The following is a 20,516-nucleotide window of genomic DNA, read 5'->3' as shown; positions in this document are numbered from 1 at the left end:
AGGTTTTAAGGGCTCTCCGGAAGGCCAGTGAAGAATTCAAATTGTAGATTTCTGCCGGGAGTGCATTCCACAGCCCAGGAGCAGCTACAGAGAAGGCCCGCCTCTGAGTCGCCACCAAACGAACCAGAGATAACTGGAGACGGACCTCCTCAGATGATCTTAATGTGCGGTGGGGATCATGCAGACTTCATTGTCTGCAGTGAAGCTGTGGAAGGCCTGTGAGACTTCAGTAGATTCCAAAACAGGAGCAGGAGAGCACTGGCAGCAAAGCAGAAAATTATTGAGAGGTAGCTCTGGGCCCTTGGCACAGACATTACTGGGAAAACCTGGAAACAGTAGTAGAGCCCAGTTATACCACTAGCTGTTCCTGGCAACACAAACTACCAGGGGGATGCCAAAGGAACTCTTCACCCAGGGCACTATCTTAGGGCCGGCCTGGCTGTGTCCTAAGAGAAAACTGCCCCCAGATACCAGTATCCACACCTAGCTCACAAAAGAAGTGTCATTTTGAAAATATCATGATTTGAAACATTTCTCATAGCTCCTTCTTAGATGGATTGCCACATACCTGCTAGCAATAGCAATAGCACTTACATTTATATACCGCTCTATAGCTGGAAGCTCTCTAAGCGGTTTACAATGATTTAGCATATTGCCCCCCAACATTCTGGGTACTCATTTTACCGACCTCGGAAGGATGGAAGGCTGAGTCAACCTTGAGCCCCTGGTCAGGATCGAACTTGCAACCTTCTGGTTACAGGGCGGCAGTTTTACCACTGCGCCACCAGGGGCTAAACAATACTGGGGCCGGGGGGGGGGATCCTTAATGACCAGTGCTTCCCCGCTCCCACAAATATCACTTGAGTTGAAGTAAAATGGAAAAAAAAGTGAGCTAGAAAACTTTTACACTGACCATTACACAATTTTAAAATATAGATTTTGGCTGAGAGTTGTAAACAGTGATGAGGGGGTTATCAGTAGCAAGCACAACACTGGCTTGAAAGGTTTTGAGATGTCTTTATTTAGTAGCCTTTGCAATTACTTCCTTTCCCAGCTCACAGAGAGGCTTTTTAAAAGAATCCTCCCTCCCACCCCAGAATAATTCAATTTAGTTTGATGGCTGAGTTTTGCTCCATTACTTTATCCAAAATTCATTTTCTTTTTTATTGAAAATGTTATAGGAAATTATACATTCCTGAGTAACTATAGGCTAATGTAACAAAACGTAAGGCATGACATGCAGATAGTGCTCTTAAAAACTGTGATAGACCAGTTAAAACTGCAGCAATTGCCATTTACAACTATTGATCTCACTGTGACATTAAAGGCCCAAATTCAATCATTATTCTCTTTGGTTGTCAAAGGTTAATAATAGTTGAATTTTGGACTAAAGGAGCGAGGCAAGCATTGCCAGGTGAAAACAGCAAATTGTTTCCTTCTGAAGTAAAGTCAATACATGACTCCCCCCCACCTCCATTTTAGTGCTAGCTTTTAGCACAGACCTGGGGGAAGGGCAAGAGACCAATTATATGCCTCATTCAAGACCAGTGACAATCCAGATGTCCCACTAATTTCCTCCTCTTTGGTGTGCTCTATTGAATATTCATTTACTCTAGAACTAAAAAAGTTCATCCTTGTGTAATATCCGTATGGAAGATTTTCTGTGGGGAAGGACCTCAGCTATTATTACTCCCTACATTCCGTTCCCAAGTATCTCAGTTTGACATATATAAGGTGTCAAGATGCTTACAATTTCCCAGGTTCCCAGCATCCCCTGATGCAGCTGCACATTACTTGCCACATCATCCAGTCTATCTGATGATGGCATGCCCAGGATAGTTAAGTCCCTGCAAAGCACTCCTGACTGTCCCTGCTCACCTCAAGTAAGTTGTCCAAGGAGTGGGGTCAGCATGATGGTTCTAGGGAATGTGTAGACAAAGACTAAAGGTAATTAGGGATTCACTTCAGACTGGATGCTCTGGAGTCCAATTCAACATGGATCCAAATGGGCAGATGCTTAAGGTTTAGTGTCCTATCCTCCTCACCCAACATTTCAGCATTCCTTACATATTGCACAGACCCATTTTATAAATCCACCATGAAATCAAATTACTTTGGGTTCACCACTGATATATGCAAAAGAATGAACAACTGTAGAAAACTATTTTAAAATGATAGCCAATGACAATGATTTTTTTAAAAAACCTCTCCCAGCTCTTTTGGGGCAAAACATTTCATCCTGGCCATTTCTACAGAAGCAAAATAGTATTTCTCCTATCACTGTACAAAAAGGTGGTATGTAGTATGATTAAACAATATTTCAACTCTTAGTTCATTCAGAGGTTACCTGCCAGAGGGCATAAAGGTTTGATTAGGTTTACGTCGTACATGAGAAATTTCAAAGGAAAAGCATACACCTTCTCTAATATATGAGTGGTGTACCTACAAATGACTTTTTTCTTTCAGCCAGGTATGACAAGTTTTTAGTCCCTTTCCTATTATTAAACAGGATGAAAAGAATAGGTGCCACTGGAAAACATTAGTCTCTCAAATGACCCAGAGAGAATTAAAGAGCATAAGGATTATGCATTGGCTGGATCTTTCATCTTAATTTGGTTCTGAAACAGTATCAGCAGTTGACTATATTTGTCTTGTCTCCATATAGAAAGCAAGATAAAATATAAAATGATTTTAAAGCCTCACAATTGCTCTATAGGGTCATTTCAAGAGTCCATCTAACAACACTTCCCACATCTAATAATGATTTGTACTACATTTAAAGAATCCATAATGTCCAAAGCAAAAAAGGACATATTCAGGTCAGTTAAGAGCATCACTACAATGTTTGCATAATACAAAAGAGATGTGTTGTTTTTTTTGAAGATGCACTGATGTGCATTTGTGTATATTCAGAAGCAAAATTCAATGTGTAACTTTGGGCCAATTGTGTGAGGATAAAAGGGAGGCGGGAGAGTCATACTTGCCATCCGGAACTCTCTAGAGGAAGGTGGAATAAAAATGCAACAAATTTAAAAAATAAAAATCTATTTAAACGGGCAACTGTTAAGAATCCTGGCTTACAATTAAGTGTTATGCTCTGTTTTTTGTTTTTTAAAGAACACCTCATGTCAAGTTGATTTCAACTCCTGGCACGCACAGAGCCCTGTGGTTGTCTTTGGTACAATACAGGAGGGGTTTACCATTGCCTCCTCCCATGCAGTATGAGATGATGCCTTTCAGCATCTTCCTATATCGCTGCTGCCTGATATAGTACCAGCGGGGGTTTGAACCAGCAATCTTCTGCTTGTTAGTCAAGCATTTCCTTGCTGCTACTGGACACACACACACAAAGCCCACAACAGGTTTAATATCTAAAGTTTTATTTTAGGGCTGATTTAATATCTAAAGTTTTATTTTAGGGCTTTGAGTGACAAATGATCTGCTGCATGTATGCTGAGGCTAGTTATTTGACTGCAAGGTTAGGACTGTGGTTAGTTGTGTCACTTCAGTATGTGTTCAAGTCCATCCTCTTACATTTTTATATTGCATGCAAGGAGATAATGATGTACACACAGGAGATATTAATACTGTATGAATATTGAACCAGCCCATGTAGTACAAGATAGCAGCTTTTTTTGTTTTTTAAACCTGGAATTCCAGGAAATTGTTCTTTTTCCTTGGAATTTGATTTAAGAGGAGGAAAGAATACAGATGTAGGAATAAAATGTATCTGGAAAGAAGCCATTACCAAAAGGAAGACATGGAACTAAATGAGTTACTGATATATTCCAGCAACAGTAGTAATTTTGTCCTTGCTAGAAAGCAACAGCAGGAGAGCAGATTACAGAAAGCAACAGGGAAATATGGAAAACAGATGCCCAAGAGGCAAAAATGAAGAAAAAGCATTAAAGCTTCAGAACTCAATAAAAATAGAGGAAAAATTATATATTATGTAGTAAAATAAGACAGAAAATAAGAAAAAAATCTAACATGAACATCACAAATGTAAGTGTATGGACAGAAAAATATAAGGCAGAGGGGCCTATTCACACAATCTTTCTTTGTGCTTGTTTCAAGCTAGGTTAATTTTTTTGTCAATCAGTCCCACTCGAACTAACCCATGATTACTGTCTGCATGAATAATTTCAATCAATCAATCATTTATTATTTTGACCACAGGTCATAACAGGATCAAATGTACAGGGCAACAAAGGAAGTGAACACAATAGTAGTAATTTCATCATGCACACAGATTGCCAGTGTGCCTGTTGGTGGCTGTAAAACATTGTACATTGTGCTGATGGGCTTGAGTAGGTGGCAAAATGATTTAAATGGCCAGTCATGCCATTTAAATCCAGATTTAAATTATGCCACAGTCAGCCAAGTTCACAAAAAGGTTATGAAAATTGGTCCTGTATGGTGAAGGAATACACTGTACCATCATACCGTACATATTGCGGGGAATACTTGAATATCCAATGTAACCCTTGCTGTTCTTCCAATACTAAAAACAGTTTTAAATAGAAATAGACCAGAATAAACTTGTAGAATCAAATGTCATATAGTAAATTTATTTATTTATTTATTTAATATATTGTTATACTGCCCAAAACTTACATTTCTGGGAAGTTTACAATAAAGCAAAATAAATGAAAACAGAAAAAGTTAGCAACAATTTAAAATTTAAAAACAATATTTTAAAACAATGTTTAAACTATTAAAACAGTGAGGCTCTTCTCACGATTAGCTCGTGAGAAGCTCCAGAATGCCTTGTGCGAGTATGCTGTGCGAGCCAGGAGGCTGCTTTTCAGCCTCCTGGTCAGGGGTCTCCTTGTGAGTTGCTGTGGCGTGGAGCTGCGCCACGGCAACTCACGATAAAAAAAACCCTGCGGAGTGCTCGTTCTGCAAACCCAGACTAAGGGGAGGGGTAGTTTGGTGGGTTAACCACCTGGAGGCCACCAGGCTTGCCTGCGAGCCTGGTAGTTCTCACAGTCAGGTGAAATCGGGCTAGGCTCCCCTAGCCCGATTTCGCCTGATCGTGGGAATAGCCTGATTATTTAATTAAAATCCTGGGTGAACAGATGCATCTTTAAAGGCTTTTTTAAAAGTTGTCAGAGATGGGGAGGCTCTTACTTCAGCAGGGAGTGCATCCCAAAGCTTCCGGGCAGCAGTGGAGAAGGCAGCAGATGAGCCAGTAGCAACTGCAGACAAACCTCTCCTGATGATCTCACTGGGCAATGGGATTCATGATGAAGATGTTGTCTTAAATCTCTTCAGCCAAGCTTTCTCAGCTTTTTAAAACTTGATTTTAAATTGTTTTGGCTATTTAATTGGTGTTTTATGTTTTAAGTGTTAATTATTATTTTATGCAGTTTTATAATTTTCTGTTTTAATTGTTAATTGGTTTTAATGGTGTTTTGATGTAAACTGCCCTGAGCCTTTTGGAAGGGCGGTATAAAATTTTTAATAATAAACAAATAAACAATAAATAAATAAATATCCAGGGCCCAAGGCATTTAGGGCTTTTTAGGTCATAACCAGCACCTTGTATTTTGCCTGGAAACTTATTGGCAGCCAGTGTAGCTCTTTCGATATGGAAGTAATATGGTCTCTCCAAGATGACCTAGAGACCAACCTGGCTGCCGCATTCTGGACTAACTATAGTTTCTGGACTACATACAAAGGCAGCCCCACATAGAGTGCATTACAGTAATCCAATCTGGAGGTTACCAGCATACGTACCACTGTTCTGAGGTCATTTATATCAAGAAACTGACGCAGTTGGCGTATCAGCCAAAGCTGATAGAAGGCACTTCTGGCCACTGCCATAGCTTTCCACTTATGATAATGGTTACACATCTGTAGCCAATCAGGAAGATGGTTTAACAAAGAGCCCGACGAGCTTTACCTGGCTCCAAATGTACTGACTTACTGGTGGAATCTCATAGCCAATGCTACAATAGTGTGATGAAAGCTAAGCAGAGGAAAGAGCTGGAGCTTTAGCCACAGCAGCAGTGGCAGTGTCAACAAGTGGCAGGGGAAAGGGGAAAAACAGGAGCGATAGCAACAGCCAGCACTAGGAATCTTCTCCCCATGCTGGCACAGGTGTGATATCCAAGTTGGCAGCCATGCTAGTGCAAGGAGGAAATTCCTGTCACAGGAGCACTGATGCCCCCCCCCTCTGGAGATTGGGGACCTCAGACTTGGACCTCAGACTTGGACCATTGGGGACTTGGACTTGGACCTCAGACTTGGACCATATGGCCATTTAAAGTGTCATTTTCTCTGTGAAACTGTCCAGCTTTCACCACACTAATGTAGCATTGCCTATGAGATTCCGGGTCTAGGACAACTCACTGCGGCCAACTCACCACGGGACTACTCACCGCAGGGGCAACTCAGCGTGGGGCAATTCCCCGCTGGCAGGATCTGGGCGGCTCCTTCAGCTAATCCTCCCCACCCTCCAGCCTTCTCATTGATGTGATGACTCCGGAATGATGTGGCTCGCCTGCCCGCTTGCCTGGCCAGCTGTGCATACACCCTTTAAAGGCACCCATCATTGGGAAAAGGGAGAGCCGGCCCGGAGGAAGAGGGGAGGTGATGGAGCAGGGTGCCCATGCCACGGAGAGCGGTAAAGGGGAGGGACAGCACCGCCCCAGGACTCCAGAGGCTGCTGCTCTGGGTAGGGCTGCCAGGCTGCTCCCCTGGCTGGCCTGGCGAGTGGGCAGGTGAGCCACGTCACTCCGGGGTCGTCGCATCGATGAGACAGCTGGAGGGTTGGGAGTATTAGCTGGAGGAGCTGCCTGGAGCCTGCCAGCAAAGCTTGGCCACCCACCGCTCCAGCATCTGGGGCGCTGCAGCATGATTCCATTTGTTTTTCTCCCCCACCCCCCACAACTGAGAAATGATGAGATGGAGATGAAGCTGAATCGTGCTGAGTTGCCCCTACGGTGAGTTGTCCCACAGTGATTTGGTTGCAGTGAGTTGGCAGCACTGAGTTGTCCCATTCCCCTTTCTTCTTCCCCTCCTTACCCCCTCCGCTTGCTATCTGACTCTGAGGCAGATAGGCGCTTCCACCCTGGAGCACAGATGGGGAAAGACCATACACACAACAGGGTTCATGTTGGTCTTCCTTGCCATCTGGGCTCCAATGCAGACACAAGGCACATGCGTGGTCTTCCATCCCATTCAGGCTCCAGGGTGGTGGGATGCGCCAATCTGCCTTGGTGCTGGATAGCAAGCTCAGGGGTGAGAAGGGGGAAGCAGAAAGAGCAGAAGCTTTGGCCGCAGCAGTGCAAATGGTTGACCAGTGGTGGGGGATGGAGGAGAACAGGAGTGATAATGATAGTGGTGGTGGTGGGAGAGCAAGAGCAATGGCTGCCACTGCATAGAGGAGAGCATGAGCCAAGATGGGGTCCATAAGGCCATTTGGTCCAGGGTGTAAACTTACCTGGCTGCACGCCTGAAGCTCAGGAAATTGGGGTTAGTTTTAATTCAATTTTATTAAAACAACCAGGAACAAAAACTGTGGATTCAGATCCTGGTTTAGAACTGAACATAGTTAGAAATAACCACAATTCTAAGAGTTTGGATGACATGTGAAACTGTGGTTCATCTAAAATTGAAAGAAGAAGTTTTAAAACTCCTCCTTTCCTGTGTAAGGAAGAAATGGTGATAAGAAAACTTGAGGCCAATGCTCTCCTGGGCTCATTTGCAATAATGTAAACCAGAGATTTGAAGGTCATCTGAACCTGATCTATGAATCATATTTGGATCTTCCTTTCTCTATTATGCCTTAATGTTGTAAATGTGGGAAAGAATTTAGAAGAAAATTCTAATGTGCAATTGATGCATATGCTATGTTGGTGCTAGTAGATTTTAAACTGCTAATCTAAAGTTTAAACCTCACATGTGCAGACTATTTGAAGCTTTTCCAATCCGAGTTGTCACCATCCCTCTTAAACACTTGTTTCCCTGTCCACTGCTTCTGTTTCAAAATATGAGGTTTGCAGTGTCTTCTCTTATGATACGCTGCACAATTGAGCAAATTTAGCTGCAATTGTTTCCATTATATAAAAAGATAGACTAATCAAGCGATCTGTGCTATTCATTAAGACCTAATCCTCAGAAGACGAAAGAGAAAGAAGGCCTTATTATGGGAAAGGATATTATTTAGGTGAGAAACCATGGCCACATTACTTGAGCATGCCAGGTTACCCCAAATGCATGCGGACACAGATGAGAATTTGATAGGAAGTAGGCAATCAGATATAAAAGTGAAGTTAATATCACAAACTATACCAAATAGCAGTGATTTAATCTGTAATGCAAACATGTCTTTATATTGCTTGAGCCTCTTGCCCTCTTTTCCATGCACTGATAAATTTCTTTGACAGTTGCTTTTTTAAGGTTCAGAGAGTTTCATGGTTCTTGCTTACTACCAAGCAATGTGTCTCTCTAAAATGATCTCCCTAATTCTGCTGGTTTTGCTGTGGAATTGCCCAAGCAAGAAACCAGAATGGGGTCCATTACAAATGACTGGGTCCCATACAAGGGCCACTGAAACATCACAGGTATTTAGTTTTGCCTTGTGGCTGATAAGCTTAAAGTCAGCTGGTCAGTTTTATTTTTAACCCTTGACCTCATCCAACCATAACAAATTCCACAGAGGAATGATCAATCTTCAGTCTCTGCTAGGTTGCAATTATAGTTCTATCCAACATTGGATAAAGGGAGAGCATGGAATTCTTATGTGGGGGAAAACATTATTTCATTGGAAAATACCAATAACCTTCATGAAATTTGCAACAGCTGTATATAGAGTAAAGCTGTAAATAGAACTTATATTTTAAAGTATTGCAGGAAGCCCAATTGTTGTTGTTGTTTAAAGCTGATGTGCTCAGGCTCTTCTAAAATGTAGATTTGGGCAAAATATGAGAAACAGAAAGTGCACCTACCTGAGATTTTACTTACTTACTTATTTATTTATTTATTTATTTATTTATTTATTTATTTGATTTGTGTGCTGCCCTTCTGAAATGGCTCATTTTGTCATGCAAACTTTAAAAGGTAAAATATGTAGCTCATTTTGGAAAAAGATAAGCAATTGACCTTCACATTTAAAACAAGCTGTGAACATTGGGGGAATCCTGAAAAAACAGATAGAGATGGCAAAGTAGACATTTTTTGATTGTAAGAAAAGGATACTAACTGGGCTAGCAGAGTGGCTTGAACAGCTGCCGATCGGGAGAGGAGTCCCTGCCTCCTACGTATGGCAGTGAGTGAGGTGGGTGGGGGGAATGGTTGAAACAAGTATCTAGAACGCATGTCAAAGGACCATTCCGGTGAACAGGGGGCCCCCATGTGATAAAAGGATGTTTCATAAAGGTGCCAGCACATCCACAGAGGTCATCATGATGAGTCTAGGTATGTCCTGTTCCTAATAATGTGTGCCAGGAACTGTATTGTCTGAATCGGCCCTTTGGCAGTTAATCTTCTGTGGAGTTTGTGGCAGCTATCTTGGAGAAGAAAAAACCTTCAGAGAAATGTCAGCTATGTCTTAGGAGCCCTGGGGTCTGTTACAGTATTATTGGTCCTAAAGTGTAATCCTTGCTGAGGCACCAGGAAGCAGACATACATTATACCTATGGATAATAGGACTGTAGCATTTGGCTTTAGCTGGCCTTTATATATGTCTATGCATTTTTCTTTGGGTCTCTCTGTGACTCTTCAATAACTGAATAAAGCCCACATTCAGTGTTATAGAAAACCCGCTATGTAGATTTATTTCCTCTCATGGTATCTCCCCCACAACACCTTCTACCCAATCACGTCCAGATAACCATTTAAATGGGTACTCCTTATGAAACCCTGATTCCCTGTGTGAAACAAGGAGCAGTGGCAGCAAATCTACTAGTCTTCAATAAAACTAAAAACCAAAAACCAAACCTGTTTACCCCACAGAAGCTGGGCCATGTCAGATTTATATGGAACCCAAACCCCTGCCACAAAGGTTTTATGCTTTTGGATGATGTAAATACTGAGGATCTTTCATCTAGATAGGAATCCAAGATTTCTAACCCTCCCTCTTTCCCACTGCCCCTTTTCTTTCTTTAGCATAAGCTGTTTCCAACCTGCGCCAGCAGAAATAATGTATGCAAGCACTGGAAACTTCTTGGATGTGCAGTCAGTGGGGAGCTGCCTGGCTACATGCATTTTTACATATCTTCTAGCTACAATAGAATCAAAGAGCCAACTGCAGAATTTTTGAGCCCAAGGCTATCCTGTGGATTTATAAGACCCCTTGGAGGAGTCTGGATCCACAAGCCAATAATGCGCCAACATTGTCATTATAGAAAACATATATGTATATAACCGTAGTCTTTATATAACATGGACTTTTTCTTTTAATATTTGATAAGGTTTTATTATCTTTTACATAAATTCTTCATTTAAAGTTATTTCACTGGTTCAGAGCACCCCATTATGGAAATCAGGCCAGAGTGGTATTAACTTATTATTTTCATTCAGAAGACTACTGCACAGCTCAGAACACTTCCTGATTGTTTGTCTTTGAATTCATAAACAGGCCTGTCCCACAGGCTTAGAACAACTTGTTTCAACCCATCCCTCAAAGCAAAACTCCCTCCCATCACATTTATTTCCATCCCTATTCCTAGCCCTTCTAGAGATTATGAAGAGAGAGAAAACAACTTTTGAACAGATGAATGTCTACAGAAAAGTAGGTCTGTGATGTGTGTTAGGATTATTCACATGTTTATCACAGACAGAACACCTCCTTTATTTGTATATGTTTACATAAAGCACATGTAGTGCATTGCCATATAGAATGGAACCTAAACCCTCAGTCCTGACTTCTTGTTATAGTTCGTATCATTTTTCTGTCAACATCACCTGAGGGTTTTGCTCACTGCTGTAAAGCTATCTGTTCTCTTGCCAAATTCTTCTTTATTTATTTACAGACACTTGTATCCCACCTGTTCCAGTGGCCCCAAGGTGGCTAGCAACTCACCGTTCCTTCAATAAAAGTCCTTGGAAAAACAAAACAGGGGCTGACCAAGGATATTCACAAAACCAAAAACTGGGTAGGACAAGTGTCCTACACACGTTTGGGAGCTGTGTGTGCTCCCAATGTTTGGTTGTGAGGGAGCAAACAACTAGGTAGGAGGAGGGAAAAGTGATTGTGAGGAATCACAGTAGGAGGAAAAGCTGGATAGGAAAGCTTTTCCTCCAACCTTGGTCAAATGCGGCTTATGTAGGTAGGACAGTGCTCCCACCCCCGATAGCTAATTCTGAACATCTGAAAAAATGTACCAGCAAGTCTCCATGTATTGCTTTCTGCCAACCACCTAATCTATGTAGGCTATTAGTGAGAGCTTTTTTTCAGATGTTCAGTAATGGTTTATTTGTTTTGTAAATTTGCTGGTCTATGACTGTAATAAAGGTTTCTTCTTCTTCTTCTTAGTGAGAGCTTTCCATTCAACTGCGGCATTACTTATACTTTTCAAAGAGATGCCATAACCTTTAGCAGAACCACTACCAAGAGAGTCAATCACATCAGACATAGGGGCTATTCTGACGATCAGTAAAAATCAGGCTAGCATCCGCTAGCCTGATTTTTGCTGATCGTCAGAACCACTGGGCTCACAGCCGAGCCCGGTGGTTCTGGAGTGGCTAACCCGCTCCTGTAGCCCGCCCATTAGCCCAGGTTTGCAGAGCAAGCGCTCCGCAAACCTGGGCTACTCGCGAGTAGACCCCCGACCGGGAGCCGAAAAGCTGCCTCCAGCTCTGGGGGTCTCCCCAGTATGCCCTGCATGCTCGTGCAGGGAATACTGGGGCTTCCACGGGCCCCCAAGCTCCCCACAGAGGCATATCTAGGGAAAATAGCACCTAGGGCAAACACTGAAATTGTGCCCCCTGTCCAAACATCTGACACCCATCTTTCAGATAACTTTACCATAATATCAGCTCAAAAATACAAGTCAAGCACATTAATCTTTTAATATTTCAAAAACTATTTAGCAGTGGACGTAGCCAGACCAAAAAATGCTGGAAAACTACCAATTTCAGTATGTTTGGGCTCATGAAACACCCAAATACTATGTGGAGGTGTACTTGGAAAACTAAACAGAAGTGCCTGTCTAATTCCCTACTATGCATTGTAGCATCACTATTGCATAAGTTTTAAAAATAAATGGAGAATTTGACTTTTCCCAGATACTCTGAAAATAATTAAAGGGTATACAGAGTAAACTGTATCACTGCTTGGAATATATTCTAGTATTTCAGAAAGACAGTTAAAATGAGAGAAAGAGAGCAAGAACCTCCCCGTGGGCCTTAATACTAAGGATTTAACACGGATTCAGAGACAAACTCACCATTAATAGCCATATTATTAAGACACCACATTTAACTCACTAAGCATAAGAAGCAAAGTAAGAGCAAATGAATACAATCCTAGCTCATAAGCTTCAGCTCAGTATTCACAAGCCCTGATTCTCTGTACATAGTTCCAAACTAAATATGTGTACAGTGATTTATATTATATAAAATTAAAAAATACCTGTAGCCCCTTCAGGGGGCTTCCTAAAGGCCATGGGGGGGGGGGTCTGCAAGGGTTCCCCCTCCTCCTGATGGCCTCTTAATTCACCGCTGCAGCCGGTCCCGGGCTGAGGGCCTCACAGGGACCATTTGAGCATGTGCGGTGGCCATTTTTTAAAATGAATTTTTTTTAAAAAAAAATGGCCACCAAAAACAAAATGGCCACCACTCATGCTCAGTTGGCCTCTGTGAGGCCTGGCATGGCCTAGAGCCTCACAGAGGCCATTTGAGCATGCTCGGTGGCCATTTTGTTTTTGGAAGCCATTTTAAAAAAATAAAAATTCATTTTAAAAAATGGTGCCCCCCCTTCAAGTGGCACCCAGGGCACGTGCCCTGCCCTGCCCTACCCTAGATATGCCCCTGGCTCCCCAGCCCCCGCCGGCTCTGTCTCGGAGCCAGAAATCGTGTGGGCAGCCGATCTGGCCACCCAGGACTCCCTCTCCGCTCGTGAGTGGGGAGAGCGGGCTTAGACTGCTCTTCCTGCTCACAGCCCCAAACCGGATCTCACGGATCGTGAGACCTCGTCCATTGCCTCACATATACTTCCACCAATGTGGTTTATGTGATAGTATGCAAATCTCTAGATTGCCACATGCAATATATATGGGCAAAACATCCACAGACCTGAGGACACATTTTGGGAACCACAAATCCAGCATCTTATCAAAGAAATTGGAACAACCTGTGGAACAACATTTCAACTCGGACAACCATAGTCGCACTGATATGGAAATATTTCCTATTGAGCAACATTCACATCATAAGCTGCTGGACAAACAAGACAATTTTTGGATATGTAGACTCAAGACCCTCACACCTCCAAGACTGAACTTGGAGAATGACACCTTTTAATGTGGTGATTCTCTTTATTTAGTAGGGGGAGAGTAACTGGCCCTATCGACCCCCAGCACAGTACCTCCAGTGACTGTTGCTGGTGTCTGTCTTGTGTTTCTTTTAAGATTGTGAGCCCTTTGGGGACAGGGAGCCATCTTGTTTGTTTGTTTGTTTGTTTGTTTGTTTGTTTGTTTGTTTGTTTATTATTTCTCTGTGTAAACTGCCCTGAGCCATTTTTGGAAGGGCGGTATAGAAATCGAATGAATGAATGAATGAATGAATGAATGAATGAATGAAAACCATCTTACATCTACCTGCAAGATCAGTCCATCATTCTTTTCCCTTCCATCTGCCCTGGAACAGATATCATTCTCAGATGCCACCTTGTTAATTATATGTTATTCTTTTAAAAAATCCATCTGTTGCTGATGAAGGCGTAAGTTGAAATGTTTAACTACAATTTGATTCCATCTATCTCCATTGTCAGTCATCTTCTTGTACTTCACACACACACACACACACACACACACACACACACACAAATTCTCAGGCTGGTTAGCTTAACTTCTGTGCTGGGTAAATTGATGGAAAGGATACTTGAGGACAAAACTGTTAAACTTATAGGAGAATAGGACTTGCTGAAGGAGAACCAGCATGGCTTCTGGAAGTCCTGCCTCACTAAAGCGTTAGAGTTCTTTGAGAGTGCCAACAGGCATGTGGATAAAGGTGAGAAAGTTGAGATAGTATTCTTGGACTTCCAAAGAGCTTTTGACAAAGTTCCCCACCAAAGGTTCGTGAGTAAACTTAGCAGTAATGGGATAAGGGGACAGGTTCATGTGTGGATTGGTAACTGGTAGAAGGACAAGAAACAAACAGAGAGTAGGAATAAATTGACAGTTTACACAATGGAGAGAAGTAAGAAGTGAATCCTCCAGGGACCTGTACTGGGACCAGTACTCTTTAAGTTGTTCATAAATGATCCAGAAGTTGGGGTAACAAGCCAAGTGGTCAAATTTGCAGATGACACAGGTAGTCAAATCCAAAACAGATTGTGAGGAGCTCCAAAATGGGGGAGTCGGCAACAAAATGGCAAATGTGGGTTCAATGTGAGCAAGTGTATAGTGATGCATATTGGGGCAAAGAACCCCAACATCACATATACACTGATGGGGTCTAAGCTGTCAGTGACTGACCAGGAGAGAGATCTTCGGATCCTGGTGGAGATCTTGGAGTCATGTGCAAAAAATTAAATGAAACCTTAAAAGTTTTTTATTTAAAATCATGAAAGTCCTTCACAGTTCTTGTAGAGCCCAAATACTGAATTCTTTCCAAGTACTTGGAAGATGTCCTTTTCTACATATGAGAACACAGTCGCCTTGTAATTTGAATAATTGGACATTGGACCTCTACAAGAACTTTGAAAGATTTCATTATTTTGGGCTCTACACGTACTGTGAAGGACTTTCATGATTAGGGACTTTTAAGGTTTCATTTTAGAATTTTGCATAGGAAAAGTATTGACATGTGGAGCAATTGTTATAAACTATTTTAGAAATTTATTAGTTTATATTTTATGATACTGACTATTCATTTGAAGTATTAAATGAGAATATCTTAATCGATTTGGTTTTTTAGTATAGGTTGGGTTTTTGTTTTGGGATAACTGTAATTGGGTGGACACCCATAATGACAAGTTTTAGTTGTTTTACTCTATAGCCTCCCAAATTAGATTAATTTCAACATTCTGTTTCCCAGCCACTGTGGTTCTGGTGTCCTCAGCACAACACTTGAGTCCTTAGCCACAGATCAATATAACTCTCTGGTTGCCACCACCCAAAGTTAGCCCATTAATTTTTATGGAGTTTTACGCGTCTGCCATCTTGAATTGGGGTGGATGACATCATCACAAACTATGCCATTGAGTTGTCCCTGTGTGTCACTCACTGCAACTGTACCCAATTTGGTTCAAATGGGTTAGGCAGTCAACAGATTAGCCTGCTTGCACCTCAGATGTTCACATGGCCACCATTTTGAACTGGAGTGGATGACACCACCACACACCACACATTTAGGGCATCCCTATGTGTCCCTGCAGCTGTAGCAAATTTGGTTCACAAGTTAGTCCACTTGCACCTCAAAGGTTTACACATCCACAATCTTGGATTGAGGTGGATGACATCATCACAAACTATGCCACTGATATGTCCCTATGTGTCCCTGCAACTGTACCCAATTTGGTTCATATTGGTCCAGGCATTGCAAAGTTGATAGGAGGGACACACACACGGACAGGGACACACAGACACAAAATTCTGGGTGATCTCATAAGCCTCATGGGAAGGAGGCTAAAAATTACATCACATATATATTTAAGTTCTTGAACTTTCCTAGAAGTGTAATCTACGCAAAATGACTTTGTCTGGTTTATCAGACATGCCAAACCCAACAAAGGGCTGGATCATACATCATTTCATTTTTCTGCATTTGACTGCTGAATCCCGTGAGAAATTTGAAATGATGTGAACTCATGTAAAAGTTCTAGTTGAAGTGTTAGATCTGTAACAGACCATTTAGACATCAAAAGTCACCTTTGGATGTGTCAGGGTGCAGGCTCTCTCAGACCAAACCACAAAAGACAGAAACATGCCATTTTCACAGGTAGGTAGACCTTGCCTGGACTACCAAAGTAAAAGAAAATAACAACCCAAAACTTAGGAAAACAGGAAAAACTTTCCCATTAGATAGCAAGGGGAATGAGACTTTATAGAACTAGGAAAATATAGTAACAGCAAGAAAAAACATTAAGATGTTCACAACCTGCAAGCCCTCACTGATTCACTCACTCACTGATATGATACTCCCAGACCAAACCACGAAAGATAAGAAACATGCCATTTTCTAGAACTTGCCCAGTCTACTAAAAAAATCCAAAGCCCTAGAAAAATGCATTAATGCCCCGGAAAATGCAGAAAAACTTTCCCACTGGACAGCATGGGTCATGAGACCTCACAGAGGTAGGAAAAGACTAGAGCAGTGTTTCTCAACCACCGGTCTGTGGACAGGTGCTGGTCCTCAAGGTGTCATCCCCCCACCAAAAAAAACCACACCACAATTTTGTGCTGGCAGGGGCCGGAGGGAGCTCTCTGGAGCTTATTTCCAGGTAGCCATTGCTGCAGGATAATGTTCGTTTCACTTCCTTGAAATGAACATTATCCAGCAGCGAGGACTGCCTGAAAATGAGCTCTGGAGAGCTGCCTGAAATTGTTTTTTGGGAGGTGTATGGGGGTGGGGGTGAGGGGGGTGACGCCCTTACTAACTGCTGGTCCGGGAAACTGTGCACGAATAATGCACAAAAATGTTGAGAAACACTGGACTAGAATCACTTTAACATAATATGTTAATATGCTTGCAAATGGCAAGCCATTTTACTAGTTTCTTTCTTTCTTTCTTTCTTTCTTTCTTTCTTTCTTTCTTTCTTTCTTTCTTGCTTCGCTTCGCTTCGCTTCATCTCTACATTATGGGAAAATTCTACGTCTCTTAAAGTGAGCTACAGATCTCAAATTTCTTGATCTATATTGTGTTATTAGCACTTTAAGACATACCTAACTCAGTCATTTCACACAGATATAAAAACAAGATCAAATCTTTTTAGTTTCTGAAACAATGACTTGGGAACAGAGATAATGGAATGATGGAACCAATGGTTTAGAAGAGATCACATGTTCAAACCCTGTCCGACCACAAAATTCTCCATGGCATAGTCCAGTTTCTAATAATCATAAAATGCCACTCTTGTAGCTAACCTTCTGTAAATGCCTATGAGCTCAAAGTTGCTTGTACAGCATTTCCCCAGAGATGCTGGTCAACATTAAGAATGTATAAAGTACAATTCTGTCTGAGCATTTTGGCAACTATTTGTTATTATATTGCTTCCTGTCAAGCGCATAATGCAATTTTGTCTTCCATAAAAATAAACGCTTTGTGTAATCTCAGACTCTGTCATTTCCCACATTTCTGGCACTAAATATTTAAACAAGGGGAGGCCAGTGAATCCCAAGCTAGCAATCAGCTTCATGTGCTCCAGCCCCTAAGGTAGAACTATCAATGAAATCAGTGCCGCATTGCTGAAGAGACATGAAAGAGATAGCCATTAAAAGACCTACCTGCCCACAGGCCAAGCCCATGCCTCTTTCTCCCATGCCATGCGGACATGATAAATTTAACTCCAGGGCATCTGCTCCAGAGGCCTGTATGACACACAGAAAGAAAATATCAAATATTAACTGCCAAATGGTATACCACTTCACTGAAGGTAATTTCCCAAATGACAACCTGATGTGTAGATAACTCACGCCAGGTGCAATATTTCCCCCCATCAATATTTATTTTGGTTCATGACTAATTCAAAGCAAAATGTGGTTTGAAGAAACGAGAGAGAGAGAGAGAGAGAGAGAGAGAGAGAGAGAGAGAGAGAGAAATAACAAAAAAGAAGCATATGGTAAACCTCCACAAAATAGATTAGAACCATGCTGTATCACTATGCTGACAGTACCACTTCAGAATGGAGGAGGGGAGGATCAGATTGTTGAATGCTCTTCCACATACAAAGTTACTTGGAGGTAGTGAACACATTAGACAGAAGGCTATGCTATTCTCCCTGGTGTCCTAATTTTCTACATGGATGGATGTTGGATTCTGTTTTGTTTTGTTTTGAGCATGTGTGAGTATTCATACACTTCCCACATGTAGTTAAAGTGGCACAGTCCAGAATTCTCTCACCTTATTCTGCATAATATGTAGCCCACTTCCCTTCATTTTTCCTCTCTCAGGAAATATATTCCAGTACTGGATATTTTGTGAATTGTTTTGGATAACAGCTTGCTGGTGGTGGTGCCTAAACACCATTATATCTATTGTTCTCATTTGGTGCTGATTTATTTATAAATCAGAAACAATGATGTGGAATGTGATATTAATTCTCTAAGTATATTGGCATTCTGTAGAGGACACCTTGAAGGATGCAAACTTGGGCAGCAGTACACAGGAGCCTTGAAGAGAATGTTAAATAAAACATATCTGGGGGGCAGTGTTCCTTCTAATAGGGATTCCCAGATGTTGTTGACTGCAACTCCCAGAATCCCCAGCCAAAGGCCACTGCAGCTAGGGGATGCTGGGAGTTGTAGTGAACAACATCTGGGTATCCCTGTTAGAGGTAACAGTGCTGGGGCCTTGCAGCCAAACATTTTGTTTCTCAGTTCCAATCAATATGTGAAATTCAACCCCCTTTAGCAGCATCCTACATATTTCGCTCAAAGTGCCTCAGCCTTCCTTACTTTTCCACCCCACATCACTGGCATCAATCGCTCAGAACTACTGTTGCTTCTAGGATGTGCAAGGGAAAGATTATTTTCTTCCGCCCCAATAGACTGCCAATGCATTGCTTATGTCCTTTCTTTGAACGCACTCCCCACACACAACCTCTCCTCAGACTCCTGATTTTCAGGAAGCAGGTACCTCTGTTGAATTAAGCTGGTTTCTTGTTGACGAGAAAATGAGATGGAACCCAGTTATGGAAAAGGGGCTATCATGAGTAAGGAGAGGCAGGAACTGATACTCTCTCTTCCAGAGCAACTAAACTGTGAAGTGTGTGGTGGAACTGTGGAGTATATGTGGTGAGGCATGTCCAGCTGGCTCCTCCTGGCAGAATTAAGCAAAGAGAAAAGGAAGCTGGGAGTTGTTGCTTCTGGCCCACTGAAGCAGCATGCTGCCTTAGCTACATTTCTCTCTATGGTGACAGCAGCTCCTATACCTTCATCTGAAAGGAAGGCAAAAGACACAGAAGAGAAGCGTGTGCGTGATGAGAGGAAGAGAGTGCTTTAGGAAGCCATCCAGTTCATCTCTTTTCTTCCAGAGTGAATTCTGCCCCTGGGATCCAGGAATTCAAATTTCAGACAAGTGATTGTGACTCCAAGAAAATGTCTCCCTTAGCAATGCTATGAAGTTACTGGCAAACATCTATTATCCATGGAGAGGTTTTACCCCACAAATAAAATACAGTACAGTACAGCACTGAGGACAAAAAGTCAACATCCGCACCCTTAAAAAAACCTCCCATGGGGCATCTTGATCTAGGGATGTGCACGGAAGTGGCTGGTCCAGTCCAGTTTGAGTCCAGGCTGCACTGGGCCAGTTCAGTCTGGCACTCCCTTGAACCCCTCCACCCCACGCTTTGGTTTGTTCCAGGGGGGTGGGTTGTGAGCTTTTTTTTTTTTTTTAAATTAAACTAAAACTTCTCTGCGGGGGTTCCCCGAGGTGGTGGTGGGGGAACAACAGAGGTTCCCTCTCCCTTGCCGCTCCCCTTGCTTCCAAAATCGGCCCATCCAGCTGTTCTTTGGCCCGTTTGGGACTTTCCCTCAGCACGGTGACCATTTTGGAGGCTGCCACTACTGCGAAATGGGCCTCTGCATGGCCTGGCATGACCCAGGCCATGTAGAGGCCCATTGCACAGGTGCGGCTGCCTCCAAAATGGCCACCAAAGAGCTGCATGGGCCAATGAGAGACAACACAAAAACAAAGTGCAAATGCAGCATGTTGGAGCAGACAAATCCTATGAATGGGGATAAATAATAGTTTTTCAGAGAGTGCGATTTAAGACAGAGTGATCACTGCTCATAATCCCTGCTATCTGGGAAAGTGGTGACTCTTCTATTTAGCAGGTAACTATAAATATAAAATATAGTTAGGAACTGCTAATGGTTCCTAACTAATCCCAGCACAGTGTCTTTCTAGTGATTATTGCTATCTACCTTGCATATCTTTTTAGATTATTTGTTTTATTTATTGTTCCATTTCTATATTGCTTTTCATTAAAATAATAAATATTGTAGACCCAAAGTGGTCTACAATATAATTAAAATAATGCATAACTAAAATACAAAAAGTGCAGATATTAAAAATCAATATAAAATAACATCTATATTTATAAGTTTAAAAGCCTATATAAAACATTCACACACACACAGAGCAGCAGCAGTAGTAAAAACTATATTCTCATATAAAGG

General features: G+C 42.0%; 1 protein-coding gene across 11 annotated transcripts in view; it reads right to left on the bottom strand.

Annotated features, from left to right (window-relative positions):
• Window positions 1-20,516, bottom strand: part of DPYD (dihydropyrimidine dehydrogenase) — a 773,239-nt gene that overhangs the window by 216,303 nt on the left and 536,420 nt on the right. For all 11 annotated transcript variants that reach the window (XM_053242814.1, XM_053242808.1, XM_053242809.1 and 8 more), the window contains one exon: window positions 17,619-17,702. In XM_053242814.1, coding sequence (XP_053098789.1) covers window positions 17,619-17,702 — 84 coding nt within the window. The remainder of the gene's footprint in view (window positions 1-17,618; window positions 17,703-20,516) is intronic.

The sequence above is a fragment of the Hemicordylus capensis genome, chromosome 4, assembly GCF_027244095.1.
Source record: "Hemicordylus capensis ecotype Gifberg chromosome 4, rHemCap1.1.pri, whole genome shotgun sequence".
Lineage (NCBI taxonomy): Eukaryota > Metazoa > Chordata > Lepidosauria > Squamata > Cordylidae > Hemicordylus > Hemicordylus capensis.
The sequence above is the reverse complement of the archived record's forward strand: the minus strand, read 5'-3'. Positions and strand labels throughout refer to the sequence as shown.